This window comes from Arvicola amphibius, chromosome 8 (genome assembly GCF_903992535.2).
Source record: "Arvicola amphibius chromosome 8, mArvAmp1.2, whole genome shotgun sequence".
NCBI lineage: Eukaryota > Metazoa > Chordata > Mammalia > Rodentia > Cricetidae > Arvicola > Arvicola amphibius.
In genome coordinates, this window is record NC_052054.1 from 10,080,944 (window position 1) to 10,100,809 (window position 19,866).

Genomic DNA, 19,866 nt, shown 5'->3' on the forward strand with positions numbered 1-19,866 from the left:
CACACTCTCATTCCAGCTGAAGCCATACATCTAGTTTTTGTGGCTGTACATGGGTCGCTGTAGAACAATCCAATCTTCCATCTCTCAATTATTTTTAATGGCTGGATTAATGCGCCAAGCAGTTATTTTTGGAAATTCACTGAGCTGCATCATCGGAGCCACATCCCAGGACAATAGAGAATTTGCTACTATTTGCATGTGCTGGTTATTTGAGAGAAAACAACACATTATTTACTATTACAGTGAAAACTTAAGAGGAAGGAGAAGTAGGAGAGACAGGAAAGAGGGAACAGAAGGGAAGTGGAGAGGTGGAGGCATTTGAGAAAGGGAAGGGCTTGTGTAGAGAACAAGGGTTAGGGGTAGATATGAAGAGAGGAAGAGCGAGGAAAATGGGGGAGGGGGAGCTAGATTTGAGGAAATGATCAAGAGCTTTATACGAGCTAACATGGAAAACAGCAGATGTCGTATAGACAGACCTCCAGAACAGGTGACGGAGACCATGAGGAATTCAAATTTATTCATAGCTCTCTTCCTTTAGGATAAGAACGTGGTAGGTTTTCACAACCAAAGCACTTAATGCAGAAACATAAACATCGATTTAATTTAGGCTCAGTTTCAGAATGATTTTGAGGTATCAACTAGAAAATATATCCAACATTATTTCTCTTTATGCTCTTCTTACTTGAAGAACTCAGTGTGCTGAAGAGTGTTCTGGTGTGGACGGATATAGCGGAGCTCACTTGGGAAAGGTCCGGCATCATATCCAGGTAGACCCTTCACACCTGCGAGTGAGCTCCAACCCGAAGCCACCGCTGGGGAGCAGGTGTTCCAGGTCCAAAGAGGATGGTGAGGAGGCTCGGCTCTGAACTGGAACATGCGTAAGCCTGGGTTGGAGAGGCCGCCGAAGCCTCTGAAAGGTTCCATCCCAGCCATCCCCGGAGACGCCACCCAGTCCTGCACCCAGGACACCTACTGCAACTTGGATACATTCATGTCTTGCTGTTGGTCCAGAGGGGGTGCAGGACCATGGTGAGACGCACACTAAGGCTCACCCACGCAGATGGTGGTGGAACATGGCTTGCAGAACGAGGTTTGCATCTTCTTTTGCAGTTGCATGCTGCACCCCTGAATGTCCTTAGACCTTGTCCAAACCCATCAAAGACCCTGGGTGACACAGGCAAAGACTTAACAGACTTGGAGGTGAGGGTCGTCCCGAGAGACTTGCTGGGTGGGAACAGGTACCTGGCACTTGGCTGGTGTGGGGTAGGATGTAGCATATAGCTGAAGAATCATAACCAAAGCCGCAACAAACACTTTTCACGTGGGCACAGCATAACACTGTGCTGATTGCTCCTGGCACAGAGTGGCCTGTCATCCTGTCCACTCAGAAGCAGGTCTAGACCAGGGTGGTCTGGCTAAATCCAACTTCAAGTGCTTGAGAGGCCCATTGTCTCTGGAGCATTCCTGGGAGAATGGAAAACAGACACAATTTTACCCCCACCCTCACCCCCCATTGGTGTTAATGGCCCAAGCCTGATAGCATAGTGAAATATTCATCTTATTTTTTTTCTAGCTAGCATTCAATCAATTGCTCCCTCTCTAGAAGCATTTAGAAATGCCAAGGTCTACTCAGACACACTAGATGGACCAGTTAATGGGAAATGCAGACCACTCCCCCCGTTACTGAAGTGGGGCCCCCAGAGCCAGAGTCACGTATTTCCGTAGAGAAAACGGCTGTGGATGTTTTGCCGGTTTTACAGTCTCATTTGTGTTAGCACGCTGTCTCATTCCTGCTAACCTCCCCTTTGAGCCTGAATAGACTTGATTCATCTTCTCCAAGTCCCCCAAACCCCTATTTGATAAAAGATGCCACACATGTATAGAGGATGGGGTTAAAACATGGTAACTGATAAGTATATTCATTTTTCAGTTTCCTTATGGGATTGGGTTCCATGGCAACCCCCAGTCTATGGATGCTCAGGTCTCTTATGTAAAATTGCACAGTGTTTGCATATAGAGCATGCACACACCTTTCTGCAGATACTGAATCATCTCTGGTGCAGTTGAATTGAGAATCTCACAGTGTGGTGCTATGGAATCATATTTAGGGGCTATGACAAGGAGAAACATCTACACAAGTCAGGGTAGATACCTCACCCCCAAGTATTTTTAATTCGTGGTTGATTGAATCCATAGATGAAGAAGAGGAGACAGTGAACCAACTGTATTAAGTGACTTATCTGCCACGCTATCATTGCTTGTTGGAATTTTTTAAGTGGAGCTGTTGGAAGAGGGGTTGGTTACAGGAAATTGGCAACAACTATATTAGGGGTGCCAGGAATGGCTGGGCTCCACAGACAAGCCTCTCCCCACCCCTAGAATCTAGGAAAAGACCAGGCCACATTTGATCCCAGGGTCAGGATGAGTCTGACCCAGAATTTCCTTTCTCATCACCCTAGCCGTCTCTGGGGGCAGGGGGAGGCAGTGATGGTTGAGAAGGTGTAGGGGGGCTCTTGTGGGGAGTCTCTTTGTTTGCAGGCGGAGCCTTTGACTGTGTGCGGGGTTGTCACAGAAAAGCTCTGTCTAAATTACAGACGATTAGGGGCTCTGGAAAACTATACAACAAAAACTGGCTACATATAATTCACCTCCAATTTCTCTACCGCCATGGGGTGTAATAGTAAAGGCCACTCAAAGATGTCCCAAGAAGTCATCGGCAGCCATTTTCAGCTGTGACCACGAGACCTGGATAGAACTGGTTTTTAATCCTGAGTAAAACTCTCCTTTGTTGCCTTAGTGAGAAATGTACCTTGCTCTGAGATGGCCGCAAGGCTCTGTGAATTGGGCATGGGATGTGGCTCTGGAAAAGAAGGCTGGAGCGAGTGGTGGTGAGCTCCTTCTAGCCGCTTTCAGATCAGTCTGGCTCCCTAGGACGCTGCTCCCTTCCGGAGGACAGGTGGAGCAAAGCAGCCATCTTAGAGTCACCCTCCTGTGTGTTCAGCTTAGAGCATGAGCTACGTAACCTCAGGTCCAGCATGGCGCCAGCATTGCTTCACAAGGGCTGTGAAGTGTCTATGAGGTTCTGCAACACCCCAGCATCACACAGAACGGAGAAGACAGCCAGACAACATCCCTTCTCCTGGGTACCCTTCCCTTCACCTACTACACATAATAACTATGTAGGTGGCTTTAAGTGTAGAGCAGACCCTGATAAGCCTGTTTTATAAGCAGACCCTGAAGGGGAGGGTGTCAAGGGTTGGGGACTATTGGCAAGCTCAGCTCCCACCCAGGAAGCTGCCCGGTAATCCCACAATCCTAAAATCTGAATTTTGGCTGTGCTGAATTATTCCTTACCAAAGATAATGTAAACAAACAAATACATGACTATTTGTATATAAGCTGTTAAGGACAATTGTATGCAGATCAAAAAAAAAAAAAAGCAGAGGAGTCATTTTATTGGCTGTCCACAGGATGTTCATCACACAGGAGGCGAGGACTGCCAAACGGTGGCACAATACAACACCCCATCTAAGAGCTGGCAGAAGGTTAAATGTCTGTCCCTGGCAGGATGGGCCCCGGTAACCCTCTGCAGCTAAGTCCATGCAGGATGGCATCGTCCTTTGTGCTCAGTCTGTCGCTCTGGAAAGTTTCACAAGATTAAAAAAAAGGAAAGGAAGGAAAATAGAGAAAGCAGCGTGTCTTCTGGAATACCACCACTGTAGCACAAGTGTGGCATGCAAACCCAGGTCTGGTCGCCCTTTCCCGCTAGGAGTTTTGTTTTGTTTTAACGAACAAATGGAACGGCCTGTCAATTTCAATTAGTAGCGTTACATTAAGTGCAATTTCAGTCTGGCTGCCAGTGTCGAAACCTTCCTCGTGTCTGTCCCAAGAGCAGCCGACAGAGGGCTCTGCATTCACGCAGCCTCTTTCATTCCAGGCTCCTCCAGAGGCGCCTCCCTTCCCTGGCCAACCTGGCAGATTCCAAGCAAAATGTCCACTTGGCTAGGTCCATTGTTTTCTTTCCGTTTGTTGTCACCTGTGGTCCCACGGCTGGCCATGCAGGTCACACGGAGCTGAGTTTTACTAAGCCCCTCACGGAGTCTTCGTGGAGAGAGTCCTGGCTGGCCAGGCCCAGCATATGCATGGTGCGGCTATGTGTCAGGGGGCTGCCTGCCCCCAGCATCCTTGGCGGCGAGGGTGCCTCATCCGGGGTCAGAAACTGGTGGCCCCCGTGCTCGTCCTTCAGGGGCATAATGTCTGAGAGCGTGGCCTCGGTGGCAAGGTTGGGCATGGAGGAGGGTGGCGTAGGCTGACCCAGTGTCAGGCTAGCACACGGGGTGCCCAAGCCTGGCTTCCCAGGCATGTGCAGCTCTTCGCTGGTGAGGCTCGGCTCGCTCTGAAGCAGAGGAGTGGCTGCGGCCTGCAAAACGAATTTGGTGCTCTGAATGCACTGGTCTTGGTCGCACTGGAGAGCAGCGGGAGCCAGCAAAGAGAAGGTAGAGAGAGGCAGGAAGGGAGAGGGTGAGACAGGGATGGGAGGGTGAGGGAGAAGAGAAACCGTTAGTGACTGGTCAGTAAGGCAGAGGCAAGGAGCAGGCATCCGGAGAAATGACACATACAAATCTGAGGGGCCGAACATAGTGCGCTGATGAGCGGGCACTCACTGGTGGGCCTCCAGGGTGCAATGTCAGCTATCAGCTATGATACCCATGGCCTTCACTCCAAACTTAAAGGATGCCATTTAAAAATAATACCGGAAAAGAGTCACAGGATTTTCCCACCCTCAGCAGTAGAGACCACTGCTTCTTGTAGGTTGAGAACTTTTGTTTTTGTGTATGTATTGGTATGTGGTGTGCATGCAAGTGTGTATACATATATGTGCATGTGTTTGTATGTGCACCTGTGTGTGTGGGAGGGGAGTTGAAATCAGGTACCTTCCCCCATAGCGTATATACTGAGGTAGAGTTTCTCTCTTGAACCCGGGATGTACCAATTTGATTAGTCTAGCTGGCAGGCTTATTCCAGCAACCCATTTCTGCCCTGTGTGCTGGGATTACAGGTGGCTGATGTCACAGAGCAGTGAGACACACTTCTGGTTTGTGAGATGGGGATCCCAGTTGCTCTGCCCACCTTGGCTTTGAAGTGTGTAGATGCTTGAGAAGCCAGAAGCCACTGCACAGAATGTGGGAACCCTAAACTCCATCCTGCCCAGCTCCTCATAGTAGAGTCAGAGGCAGCTTCCCAACAGCAAGGAGAAGAAATGAGTGTGGATCTCATATCAAACTACTAGCTGGGGAACAAGCGTACTTCCTCTGTTTAAATAGGACTAGGGCACGCAGGGGCTGTGGGGCTTTTTCAAGACCTCACAACTAGATGGATCCAGTGTTGAGGCTGGGTTCTTTGACTGCAAACCAACAACTACATATGGTGCTTGGTAAATAAATATTGGCTTTACCTGGCTCAGTATTCCCTGATTAGAACCACACCCTGTTACTACCAATCGGCACAGCCAGATGTGCCATTCATAACCGGCAACCCAGAAGCAACCAAGAGAACGCGTACAAAGCAACCTTAATGGGGGCAGTGAGAGCAACTGCTTGAGATCGCAAATGTCTATTTCTTTTCTTTTTAAAATTATTTATTTATTTATTTACTTATTTATTATGTATACAATATTCTGTGTGTCTGCCTGCAGGCCAGAAGAGGGCATCAGATCTCAGTTCAGATGGTTGTGAGCCACCATGTGGTTGCTGGGAATTGAACTCAGGACCTTTGGAAGAGCAGGTAATGCTCTTAACCGCTGAGCCATCTCTCCAGCCCCTGCAAATGTCTATTTCATCCCCTGTTGTGCGCGCACCCTTCCTGGAGCACACCCTTTTCAAGTTCCCTCTGTCTAAGCTTAGATGAGAAGGCTGAGGGCTGCAGAAGTTGAAAGCCCCCTGGCTTCAGGGCTGGAGCCAAATTCAAGGGGGGCTCTGGGGGATGATATAGCATTGGGGGTTAGGATTCTTGTTTCATCCCAGCCAATGGGATCTCAAAGAAAAAGTGAAGATACAAACATCACTTTACTGGCTTAAACAACAGCTGTGGCCTGGAGGTGGGGCATCATGAAGCCAAGAAGGCTGAGGCTAGGGCCCCTTGCTGGCATTGCCTCCTTCTGAGGTCACATTCTCTGCATATATGTTTTCTTTTTGTCACTGAAGCTCTCTGGAGCAGTGCAGCCCCACATTGTGACCTCTCCTATGATTCACTTTTTTTTTTTTTTTAACCAGGTAGACTCGGCTTGCCAAAAGAAAAGAAAAGGGCCTGGAACAATGTTGAAATGCTTAATGGTGACACTTGGTGGCATCTGGCCTGTGGAGAGCCTCAGCTGGTAACATGTTTGCTGTGTGAACAGTAAGTAGGACCTGAGCATGGTTTCCAAAACCCATGTTAAAAGAAAGGACGAGGGCTGGAGAGATAGTTCAGTGGTTAAGAGCACTGACTGCTCTTCCAGAGGACCTGAGTTCAGTTCCCAGCACACACATGGCAGCTAACAACTGTCTGAAGATCCATTTGCAGGGGATCTGACACCTTCACACCAATGCACATAAAATAAAAGTTAAATAAACCATAAAAAATAAAAAAAAGAAAGGACGAAAGAGAGGGAGGAAGGAGCCAGGCGTGGTAGCATACACCTGCAACCCCAATGCTGGGAAGACAGACGGGGGACTCTCAGGACTGACTGCAGCCCAGACTACTTGAGTTCCAGGCCAGTGAAGGACTTCCAGAAACAAGGTGGCAGCGTTGGCAGAACCACCAGAGGCTGACCTCTGCTGTCCACATCCACCCCACCCCGCTCCCGCCGTACCCTACACACATCTGCACACACATGGGCATGGACAAATGCGCACATCTGCAGAAACTCACTCAGAGATCTCTCCAAGTGTCTACTTTAACCCTGACTCCTACACACATTAAAAAAAAACAAACACCTTTATGTGCATTGGAGTTTTGTCTGCATGTGTATTTGTGTGAGGATGTCAGGTCTTGAAGTCACAGACAGTTGTGAGCTACCATGTGAGTGCTGGGACTTGAACCCGGGTCCTCTGGAAGAGCAGTCAGTGCTCTTAACCACTGAGCCATCTCTCCAGTGCCCACACACTGTTTAAGCATCTAGGAGGATGGGTAGGCATAGTTGTGAGTACTCCCCGATTGCAGTTTGTGTTCACAGACATCCTTAGCCTGTGTAGCCCCTCCCTGTTTTGTATGGTTCCAGTAAGCATAGCTTGGGGTGATGAGCCTCGGGGCTGAAATCCTGCTGCCCTGTGTCTCTGAAAACCATTTGACTCCTCCTTCAGGGGGCACACAGGACTCAACCCTGACAGCAGAGTACAGCCAATATCCCTGTTTTACTGACTAGAACAAGGGATAGGGTGGGGCCTCTTCAGATTCTAACCAGTGATCACAGGAAGGCTCTGCACACTGCAGTTTGTAATTTCCATACTGTAAATAGTGTCTGCTGTGAACATCTCCTTCGGGAACTTGAATAAAATGAACTAGGACTATGCGGGACTGTAATTGTACTGTGTGTGTGTGTGTGCGCGCACACACACACACACACACACACACACACAGACACACACACTACATTTTTTTCAGGTCAGAATTTTTCTCTATTTATTATACTGTCCAAATTCTAAGGCTGATGGTTGGATGAACTGTCATGGTTGTGAATGAATTTGAGAATATTATAGGTTTGAAAAGCAGCCAGGGTTTCTATGGAAACGCCCAATAAAAAATATCCTCACTTCCTTTTTTAAAAACTTTTGCTTCTAATTTCTATTTCCTCTTGTTGATTAAAAAAGTTTCTTTAAAGTTTCATTTATCTATTTATTCTTTTGTAGTGTGTGTGTTTTTGTATGTGTGTGGGGGGGGGGAGGAAGAAGGAAGGGAGGGAGGACAGAGGATAACGTTGAGGAGCCGATGCTCTCCTCCCACCCTGTGGGCACTGGGGCTCAAACTCAAGTCCTTAGGCTTGGTTGCAGGTGGCTTTAGTGGTTAAGTCATCCTGCAACCCCCACCTTTGTTGATATTTATATTTAATTTTCTTACTCTCTGTCCCTCCATGTTTTTCTCTGATAGATTCTTCCCTTGCATTTCTTCTTGTTTTCTTTTTTCTTCTCATCTATTCTCCCCCTCTTTCCTTTCTCCCCTCTTCTTTCCTTTTCTCTCTCTTCCCCCCCCCCCCCCTCGCACCAAATGCACGCTCGCTCTCCTTGCTCTTCTTGAGCCTTTTCCGGTCTCTCTGCATTTCTAGCTTTTCATTTGAAGTCTTTTGACCTTCCAGCAGTAGAGGGCGCTATGACTGCTTGTGTGTTTCCCTCTGAGTTAGGTGGCTCTGCATCTAAGTATATTTGAATTTATCTAACAGGTTATGTAATTTTAAGAGGAAAAAGTGCTCCGATTTATAATGCTGACAGTTCATCTACATGAAGAGCACATGGAAAGAAACTAATATGTCCATTTTCAGAATAATCCTTTAAAAGGGGCTACCTTAATCAAATACTGGTTATAGCATATGAAAATACTGGAGTTTTTATATTAAAAATTGGTCAGATACTGAAGGGGGACAGAGTTGAAGTTGACTTGTGTGAGTGTCTTCTGGCAGATCTCTGTGTCTGGAGTGCTGGGACTTCTGCTCTGAGTCACAGTCCAAAGGCAGTGTCCATGTTCACATGGTGAAGAATTATTTATGGTTTCAGGTGTTCTGATGCCATTAGATTACGTTAGATGTGATATAATGCCAATCACATTAGATGAGCATTTAGTGCTTCAATATGAAGACACCACAGAGGGCCCGCGAGCTGGCTCAGTGGGTAGAGGTGTTTGCTGCCAAGCCTGAAGACCTGAGCTCCCGCTCAGAACCCACATGATAGAAGGAGTGAGCTGACTCGTCAACACCCTCCATCACTGTATCTGGCATTCAGATAAGAGACCAACAAGGTGCAGCCTCGATAAGAACAAGAACTGTGTCCTATCCAGGCATGGTGGCGTACGCCTTTAATCCCAGCACTCGGGAGGCAGAGGCAGGCGGATCTCTGTGAGCTTGAGGCCAGTCTGGTCTACAGAGCGAGTTCCAGATGGTCAGCGCTGTTACATAGAAAAACCCTGTCTCAAAACAGCAACAGCAACGACAACGACCGAAAGAGCTGTGTTCTAAGGTAAGACAATAGCATGGTAGCAAAGCTGAAAAGTGAGCTCTGACCAGTTCTTTACAGCAGACAGCAGTGTGAGGGGCCTGAGAAGCCCCATGGATTTTCACAGCCCTGCACTAGCCAAACATGACACAAGCCCACAAAATTCAAGGTGGTTAACCAGCAATTCAACGACGGGCTAAAATGGGAATGGTCATTCTTCAAAAGAAGTTCATAAAGTCTGAAGTAGACACTAGGCCATCCAGAATGTCCATTGTTCAATAAAGTATCAACAAACACACGAATAAATGGGAAAGTGTGACAGGACCAAAGGGAAATTATGGAAATAAAATCATAATAACTGAATTCCCCGGAGGAGCTTAGCAGTGGACTGGAGATGCTAGAAGAAAGGATTCTGAACATCAAGAAAGATCAGAAGTGACCCAGGCAAAGGAACTGAGAGGATTTGCAGAACCACACTCAGGGCCATGGGGACCTATCCTCTGGCCTGATTCTGAATGCTCTAACGTATATAATCAGAGCCCTAGAAGAAAAAGAAGACGACCAATGCAGAAAAAGTTATTAAAGACATACCTCAAGCAGCATCCTAGTGGGCACTTTGGACCAGCCTGGTGGTTCACCTGGTTTGAGTCCATATAGGAAGCTCCATTACACCAGCCTGAAGAGTTGCAAATAGTTTGGGTTGGGAGGCATGCAGAGAGGGGTGGCTAATTGCATTTACTAATACTGCCACTTGCCAGAGTAGAAACTGCCAGCATGTGAGAGTTTATTATTTTTTGGTTGTTAAGACAAATTACCTGATAAAGGCAACTGAAGGAAAATTTTATTAGGTCTTACAGTTGGAAAGGATGGACCTTGATGCCAGGGTAGGCAGTATGGTCACGGTCACACAAGGTGCCCACCATCAGGAAGGAGAGAGACAGAGAGAGAGAAAGAGAGAGAGAGAGAGAGAGACAGAGAGACAGAGAGACAGAGAGAGACAGAGACAGAGACAGACAGAGACAGACAGAGAGAGAGACAGAGAAAGAGAGAGAGAGAGAGAGAGAAAGAGAGAGAGAGAGAGCGCACACTGCCTTCCCATGCAGTCCAGGACCAAGCCCGGAGAATGGTGTTGCTCTCCTTTAGCATGGGTCTTCTTCAATGAACTTAACCAACACAACCCTCAGAGGTGTGCCCAGAGGCTAAGCAATCCCTACAGAACCACACACATAGAAGCTTGTTCCCTAGGAAACGCCAGATGCAGTCAGGTGATGTCCGTTAACCCTCACAGACGGGCATATTGATCACATCAGAGGAGGCTGTAGATGGATCACACACAGGCACAGCCTGGCTTTGTGACTGTGACAAATGAATCGTGTTCCGCAGGGTAAACTTGTGGGGTGTGACTACCTCAACATCATAAAAACACCTCCGTGTAGAAGCCCTGGGTAGAGGGTTAAGAAGAGCGCTTTTTATGCGGTCAGATTGCCAAGGATGAAACCTCAGTGCAGTCCCCTGTTAGCTGTGCCACACACTTAATATTGAGGGATTTGTCTCCTCAATGGGACAATTAGCATGCTCTCACTCGGTCTCATTAACACCTCACCTTTGAGAAGATTAAATGAGATGTAAATAAATGCAAAGGATTGAGTCAAGTGGCACACAGTAATTATTGACACACAGTAATTAGTCTCAACCTCGTTCCTTCTCTCTCTCTTAGCCGCCACTACTGATAACAATTATTAGAGACTCTTGTAGACACCGGGGTTGAAGTATTGAACCAATGGCATTAAAACACACACTCACTATTACTGTTTGTTCTATTACTATTATCAAAATGGGAAATTTTGTGTAGGTGTAGGTGTGTAGGTTCACATGTGTGTGTGTAAGTGCTTGTGTTGGGGCGTGGGCATACGTGCCAGTGCTGAAGCCAGAGGAGGATGTTGGGTGTCCTGCTCTGTCACACCTTGTCTCGTTTGTTTGAGACAGGGTCTGCCACTGAAACCGGAAGTAGGCTGGCAGCCAGTAAGCCTTGGCAGTCTTCCTGCTTCCATCACACAGTGCCATGGTGACAGGCGTGTGTGCACATCATGCCTGACTCTTAACATAGGTGCTGGGATCCGAACTCAGGTCCTCATGGAGCCGTCCTTCTGGTCCTTCCAGGTGAGACACCATCTCACGTAGCCCAAGCTAGCTATCTTGCTAGGTAGCTGAGGATGACCTTGAACTTCTAATCCTCCTGCCTCCATCCATCAAGTGATGAGATTAGAGGCCTGAGCCACCATACCTAGTCTGAAATGCTTTTTAAATCTAAGTCAAATATCAACTCTTTGAAATTCATAGATCCCTGCAATCTGACTTTATTCTCCTTAGAATATGAATGATGATGATAAATCTCCCCCCATAGTAGGCTTCCACGGGGGAGGGAGCATGAGGATGACAGACTGTGGGGACTGAAAGACTCTGGGAGAAACTCATACACACTTCGACCTTCCACGTTTCTTCACCAGCGCGCAACATAGCATGGAGTTCGGAGTAGGGACTCGGGTCAAACTGTGTTTTCTTTAGGCAGACTTTCCTAAACTCTGTACACCCCAGATTTCTTAATCTGTAAAATGGAGCCAATGCTAGTGCCAATCTCCTGGGGTCATCGTGGAGGTCATAGGAGTGATGCATGCAACAGGCTTGGCGCAGCCCACGGCAAGTCACAGCTGCTATGTCATGGAAATGGCTGACACACGTGTAAGTGGGCATGGATGGAATGAGGTGAGCGGGTGACAGCTGAGCTCAGTGCTGGTCTTGTCACACAGCTGTGTCCTCTGGCCTCAGTCTGATTGGCCTAGAACTTATGGCACAGGACCCTGGAAGCCACGAAGGTGTGTTCTGGGCACTGGGAGGGTATGCTGGGTTAGTCTTCTGTCAACTTGGCATAGCCAGGGTCGTTTGGGAAGAGGGAACTTCAATTGAGAAAGTGCCTTCCCCAGGTTGGTCTGTAGGCAAGTCTGCAGGGCATTTTCTTGATTAGTGATGGATGTGGGAGGGCCCAGCCTACTGTGGGTGGGGCCACCTGTGGGCAGGTGGTCCTGAGTTGTCTAGGAAAGCAGGCCTAGCAAGCCAGGCAGCGGCATTCCTCCATGGCTTCTGCTTCAGTTCCAGCCTAAAGTTCCTTCTTGGGTTTCCCTTGATGGTCGGTGACTCAGGATACGTAAGCCAAATAAACCCTTTCTCCTTAAGATGCTTTTGATTATGGTTTTTACCACCTCAATAAAAAAAATGAAGGAATGGTGGAAGCTCTTTGAAACCTCTAAGCCAGTCCAGCAAGGCCACACCTCCTAGTCCTCTCCAAACAGTTATCATCCTACAGATATCGGAGTGGGGAGAGCTGAGGACTCCTATCTGCCATAATGTCCTATCTGGACGCTGGGTGTTTTCTCTTGTATTAAAGAGGACTGTCCCAAGTAGGACAGAGGCAGCAGGTGGGCATAGTGGCTGGAGCAAGAGAGGGGAAAGGGTACTGCTGGGAATGGTGGAAGCTCTTTGAAACCTCTAAGCCAGTCCAGCAAGGCCACACCTCCTAGTCCTCTCCAAACAGTTCCATTAACTGGGGACCAAGTGTTCAGATGAATGCTCCCATGAAGACTGCTCTCATCCAAACCACAACCACTGGGGATGTCTTCTAAGCTGTAATGAGAACGGAATGAGACAGCCCTCGCAAATAACAACACTTAAAAAGTTATTAGGAGAGCAAATCCTCAGACGAGCATCACTTGATGCAGTGTGGGTCTGTACCGAATCAACTTGGCTTTGCTTCAAACTGGCTTGAAGTTCACTTTATGACTCTGACTATTAATGGATTTGCATGTTTGTTTCACATTGAGGATTAGGATACAAGATTTTTCAAATTGATTGGGAGTGCTAACTCTGTAAAATAAATCCATAAAGAGGAAAGTGATGGATTTCTTGGCAAACAGCTGGGCCAGCTGCTTCTGTTTCCAAGGAACAGAGGAGAGATGCCTGCTATCTCCGGCTGCATTAGACACCAGACAGCTTGGGAGCTGTTGGGAAATGCTGGTCAGACCCTGCTGGTCATGTTGGGCTGGCTTTGTGTGTGTGTGTGTGTGTGTGTGTGTGATGGTGTGTAGTTGGGATGTCTGTTATAGGCAGTCTAGAAGTCACGAGAGGAATGTTCTAATGGCCCCAAAGAAGTAATTGTGCTACCACTCTTAAATACCATCACTAATTTTACCACACGTGTCACCTCCAGGGAACGGCTGGGTGTGTATATTTGGCCCTGATGCTACTCAAAGGGAAAAAGAGCAAAGCAAACATCAAAAGATCCGCGACCCCTGGTTGAGTCCTTTGGCTGGAGATGCCACTCTCTTAGCTGGGAGAATTACATGTATCTTTTAAATAAAATAAACACCAAAATTAGGGCTGGAAAAATAGCTCCATGGGTAAAGCACTTCCCACCCAAGTGCAAGGACCTAAGTTTGGACCCTCAGGACCACATAAAGCTGGGCATGGTGGTGTGTATCCACACGCAGGAGCAAGATGGAAGTCAGAGGCAGGAGAGTCACCAGGAGATCACGGGCCAGCTGGCCTGGCATACACAGCGGTGAACAATAAGAGACACTGCCTCAAGCAAGGCAGAAGTCAGGGACCAAGAACTGACCTGTCTTCTGACTTCTATATGCGTGCCGTGGCATGCGTGTACCTGTATTCACACGTGTGAACACACATGAACACACGTCCTCACATACACACGGAGATTAAAGCAAAGACTGTCCTCCAAAAAATATCCCAACTTTCCCCTCAGAGCTTTTAAAATGATTTCAAGGTTATTATTTTATTATTGTGTGTGGGTATGTGTGTACAGAACACAGCATACGTGTGGAGGTCAGAGGAAAACTTGGCAGATGTGGTTTTCTCCTTGTAGCTTTATGTGTGTTCTGGGGGCCCAACATGGGTCATCAGGCTTGTATCCTTGGATGGAAAGCGATTTTACCCAGTGAGCCATCTGGCCGGGTCTCCACCGTGTGCTTTTATAATTGCACCGAAGTCTCCATCTATGTCTCTTTCCTCCCACACTGACCAGTTACTGGAACTTTCTATTTAACATTTCAGCCGTCTGTTTTCAGAATAGAGTAGTACTGATGTAAGACAGGTAGGGATTGACAGCAATGGCTGAGATGCACACATCTCCACAGGGACACCCACAGTTGACACCGGCCAAGAAACAGAAACTCAGAACAGACTCCTAAGCACGAGGAAGGAAAACTCAAAGCTAGAGGCCTCGCTGGGGACTTCTCCAGCATCGGAAAAGAAAAGACAACATCCATTTTCACAGCTTATTCAGTGAAAGACTAGAGGACACAATTCTGAAGTCATTCTAGAAGGCCACTTAGCACTCTGACACCAACACTGAGAGAGTTTTACAGGAGAAGAACTCCACAGACCACGTCTCTCACGCCTCAGCCGAATACCAGCACAGTGAATCAAGCAGCCTAAAAAGGTAATTGTGTATCCCGACTGAGTGGGATTTACCCCGGAAATACATAAGAAACACAAGACAAATGAGAAGAGGAATGCACAGTGCTAATCTTGGGGGAGCATGGCAGGTAGACTGGACTTCAACAAGCCCCCTCCTCCAAAAAGAATGGACGCACTCAGTTTTGGAATTGTGGGGCGTGATGGGTTGGAGGAGGAAGAACTGAGAGCCATGGCCCACCCTCTTCTAGGTGGGGCTAACCTATGTGTTGGGACTGTGATGCTCAAAGATTGGACCCTCAACTGGTCAGAGCCGGAAGGGACTTTAGACACAGGAAGTCCTGGCTCCTATCTTGCAAAAGAGGAACGCTGAGGACCAGAGAGGCAGCATGAGCTCCGGATAACGGGTAGTGCATACACTTGTCAGCCACGTACTCTCAAGACTACAATTGCTCCAGATCTTGCTACCTATGAACCCCAGAGAGGGAATAATAAGAGCAAAGGCTTACATTATACTTGCCCAGTGTCAGGCAAGATTTAAATGCTATCCATTAACCTACTTTATCTTCACAGAAGCCCCACCAGATGGCAGCATCAATGTCCTTCACTTTAAGGATGAAAATATGGAGCCGGGGAAAGGCTACGGAACTTGTCAAACTCACTTAAGGGTAAGTGGTGGCTATTTGGTCTCTGCGGTCAGTTCTCCCTCCTTCCACCTCTCTGTCCCTCTTCAAAGTATCTACAGGCTGGCTGCAGTTCCACCGTGTAACCGTTAGCATCCTGGACTTCTGGAGCTTGCTGACTCTACAGTACCCCCATGTGGAAGAGAAGCCTCTGCACCGCTCCTGTGGCAGACCCAAGTGTCCAGGACCACAGATTGACCACACAGTTCTTGTGTTATTACGGGTTGATTATGAAATGTCTCTCACAGGCTCATGAGGCATGGCCAGTGGTGGGGGGTACTGGATCCTTTAGGAGAAAGTAGGCCACTTGGCTGTTTGTCCAAAGAGGGCATCCTCTTCCTATCTGTTCTCGTTCTCTCCCCTCCCCCATGCTGATTTCTGTTCTCCCAGAAGTGAAGATCACACTTTGCGCATGCTCCTGCCACCATCATGTCTTGCCCAAGCCCAAGTGGCGAAGCAGCTGTCAGATGAACCATCAGCTGCATAATGAGCCCAAAGAAGTATTTCTTCCCTTACGTCGTTCTCGAAGGTATTTTGATCAACACAATGTAAAAGCAACCAATCCATGTCCTATTACAGCGTCCAGAGTGGCTGACAGCACCTTCAAGATGCCCTTGTTTAGCTTCTGACTCTAAGGGCTGTGCAGAGCAATCTGAGGTCATTGCTAGGGGATCTTGCTAGACTAAAGCAAGGCCACTGGTCTCCATAAGAATACTGCCATCTGATGAAGGTTGCTAACGCTGCCATCATGGACTTGTTTCCATATTGTGCTGACTCCCAGGACCTTGAATATGGGGGACTAAGCACTATAAGCCTTCTATCCCAGGAGTCTAGCACTCAGCACACGGCAAGAACCTTGGGAAGGTGCTGGATGAATAGGTGGGAGTTTGCATGCATATCAGTATGTGTGCCAGTCAGAGAAGCAATCACTAGTCACTGGTGGAAATTCTGCTATACTCCTATTACAGCCAAAAAAATTGAGTGATAATTTTCCACTGTTGGTTTAGGATTAAATGAGGTCATTAAATATCTTGGACATCTGCTGCCTAATAAATTCAATATCCTCCCTTTTGTGAGTACATATCCTACTCTCTCCGTTCTTAATTCCCTGAGAAATATGGTAAGAGGCCTGCAGGGTTCCTTGTGTGGGCATGTGTGGGTGTTCGTGGAGGAGACTGGCAGAGACTGCGTTGTGTCCACATCGCTTTTAAAGGAGACTTTATTAGATGGTGAAGCAACACAACTCAACCAAGAGGCCACTGGTAGCAAACAATGAACTTGCGCAATCCTCCTGCAGGGGGCTTGAGCCCTGGGTGACCAGGGAATGAGATGATTTCCTAGCTCCAGGGCTTGGAGACAGCCTGCCATCAACCTTCACCTTGCAGCTCTCTCTGCTCAGCAGCGAGGGTTCCCCAAGTCTACCCCCAGCCAGCTCCTCTGTGTAACACGGAAACTCCATGTAGGAGACTCAGCTGTACAAATGACAAGCAGCAGGGTGGGTGGGGGCTTAAACTTCAGTTCTGTGGAAGCTGGAAGCTTCTTTAGGCAAATGGAGATGCCACTGGCTTCCAAATACCTCAGGAAACTCAGGCTCCGAAGGTCACGATCAATGTGCAGTGGCTGCAGATATCCACAGCAAGGCATTTCCTGCCGTCTCTCTACCTCCTGCCTTACAGTGGTCTGTGCATGGTGCATGCGTGCTCGGGAGAGGTGTGCAGGGAGTTTGGTTTACACTGCAAATAATGGAGCCCTGGGCCTGAGGATTTTACAGAGTGGCTGCAGGCAGGACTAAGATTCAGGGTGGAAGTATGGAGATGCATTGGTCTGCCTACTTAGAGAAGCAGGGTACATTAGTATAGTAACATCACACACTGGGAATGGACAGCACAGGAGATGAAGACTACAAAGCAGGTCCAGCCCTGGGGGGAAGGCAGATGCTGTCCTTTAACTACTCTCTGATTGTGTGGCAGGGGCTTCCTTCAATGTGCCGTATACTACTGGAGCATAGACACTGTGTGTGTCTTAAGAAACAAGCTAGCCAGACTGGATAGCACAGTCCCTCCCTGAATACTGTCCAACTTGGTCATTTACTTCTCCCATGCTAGCATGCCAGTCATATGGACGTTCCGGATGCCCCTCCTACTAACATTTGGTTTTCAGGCATGTGTTATGAGGTTAGAGGGCATGCCAGCAGAAGAGAGGGCTTCGCAGGGGACAGTGGCCCTGATGCAGTCAGTTCCTACCATGTCACTCTGAGATTGCGTGGCCCCATACATGGTGATCCCATTGGATGGTGCTGCTGGCTGTGGCGTGTCGGGCTGGATGTATCCTCTTCTGTCGATGAGGCTGCAGAACAAGCACAGGAAGGAGAGGCTGAGGAAAAGCTCAACGATGATAGCAGTAATATTTAAATGTCTAGGCCTGGGGTCCCTCTACAATGGATATTTTCAAGTGTCAATTTGATGGGTTCTAGAATCGCCTGGGAGATGAGCCCATGGGTATAGCACAAATAATAAAAACCCAGTGACAGATATAGGGGTTAAAGCTGAAGATCAGAAAAGCAAAGCAGCCAACCACCAGAGTAATCAGACCAAAAGGGTGAGATCCTGTCTCCATGAATCCTCAAACTAAGCCTAAGACTCGTTTCCTCCCATCTTAAATGCTTCTCTAGAGCTGGGATTAAAGGCGTGCACCACCACTGCCTAGCCTGTATGGTTGACTAGTGTGACTGCTTTGCCCTCTTATCTTCAGGCAACTTTTATTTATTAAATCACAAATAATATACCACTATATATGGGTATGTCTGTGGGAGATTATCTTGATTGTGGACAATCCTCACACTGTGGGAGGTACCATTTCCTAGCCTAGGGTCCTGGACTGTACACTGATGTGGGATGTCCCTCTGGATGCTGCGAATATGCATTGCTTTTATTGATTGATGAATGAAGCTGCTTCAGCCAATGCCCAGGAAAAGTATAGCTAGGCAGGAAATCCAAACAAAGATTCAGAGAAAGGAAAGGTGGAGTCAGGAAGATGCCATGTAGTTGCTGAAGGAGTAACATGCCAGAGCATCACTGGTAAGCCGTGGTCTAGTGACATATGCAGACTAATAGAAATGGGTTAATTTAGTTGTGAGAGCTAGTCAGTAATATGCCTGAGCCATTGGCCAAACAATTGTAATTGATATTAAACCTTAGAGTGTTATTTCATAAGCAGCTGCAGGGATCCATGAATAGGAAAGAACCCAGTCCAGGGGGACCAGCTGACAGAGAAAAATATTCAGCTAGAGCTACAAAGGAGAAAGTGAGCTATGCATAAACATTGTTGTTCTGTTTCCTGTGGATACAATGTGACGAGCTGTATTAAGCCCCTCTGGTCTTGACTTCCCTATCCTGAAGTACCCTTGACCCGTGAGCCAAAATAAGCCCTTCCTCCATTAAATTGTTCTTTATCAGGGTATGTTATTCCTGAAACAGGAAAAGAGATTCAAACAGGCTCTGTGATGGACCCACCTAGGCATCTTGGGATTTTTCATATGCATCTTCCACATGAAATCAGTTACCAAATTCTGTCACTTTTTCCTTTAGGGTACTGAGATTTGAACCTGTGTTTGTTAGACACATGTTCTAATACTGAATTATATCCTTCCCTGTCATTTCTACTTTTAAAGAGGCCTGTGGCATTGGTTGCTCCCCTTGTCACTCTAAATATTTGTCACCTGCTATAGGCTCCAACAGCTTCCTCTTAGTTACCTCCCATTGCCCCATTGCTCTCAACTTTCTTCTCTAGTTTCAAGGCCACATCATTTTATCACACCAATTCAGAAATATCTTCTGAGAGCCTACACCATACTGGTGCATTGTGGGAGACCAGAGCGGACCACACCTGCATGCACTCTGATTTGCTCTCTCTGTATTTATTTTCAAACCATCCCCACCAAAGCCACATTCTCTCCCACTCCTCTGTCCACTGACATTGGCTTTAAGAGGAACACTGGGGAATGAATTGTGCCAATCCCCACACCTGTGAATGTGACCCTATTTGTAACCTATGGTTACCTTGCAAAGGTAACCATGAGAAATGAATTCATAACTAAGGAGGGTCTCAGCCCACTGTGACTAGTGTCCTTAAGATGAGAAGACAGATGGCAGTGCCATGTGGAGAAACAGACACAGGAAATTGGCCACAAAACATGGACACACAGACTAGAATGTAGAAACTAAGACCAAGGATGGCTGGTCACCACCAGAGGCTGGGTGGAACAAGGATAAACACTTCCTACTTAGAAGGCAAACAGCTCGACTGCTGATGCCTTTATTTCAGACTTCTGATCTCATATTGTGAGAACTACATGTCGGTGTGGGACAATTGTCTATATTCAGTCAATTTTATTTTAAATAAATAATGATTGACCAGCAGCCAGGCAGGAAGTATAGGTGGGACAACCAGACAGGAAGTAGAGGCAGGTCAATGAGAACATGAGAATTCTGGGAAAGAGGAAGCCCATTCCTCTTCAGTCC

The 19,866-nt window shown here is 47.4% G+C and overlaps 1 protein-coding gene across 5 annotated transcripts in view; it reads right to left on the bottom strand.

Moving 5' to 3' along the window:
- Positions 1–3,438: 3,438 nt before the first annotated feature.
- Positions 3,439–19,866, bottom strand: part of Zdhhc14 (zinc finger DHHC-type palmitoyltransferase 14) — a 250,803-nt gene continuing 234,375 nt past the window's right edge. For 2 of the 5 annotated variants that reach the window (XM_038340370.1, XM_038340368.2), the window contains 2 exons: positions 17,590–17,692; positions 3,439–4,465 (listed from right to left, as the gene is read on the bottom strand). In XM_038340370.1, the coding sequence (XP_038196298.1) occupies positions 4,064–4,465; positions 17,590–17,692 (505 nt within the window). In that variant the 3' untranslated portion in view covers positions 3,439–4,063. Of the gene's footprint in view, positions 4,466–9,789; positions 9,856–16,547; positions 16,819–17,589; positions 17,693–19,866 lie in introns of those variants that run through there. The other 3 variants (XM_038340369.2, XM_038340372.1, XM_038340371.1) reach the window with 3 other exon arrangements.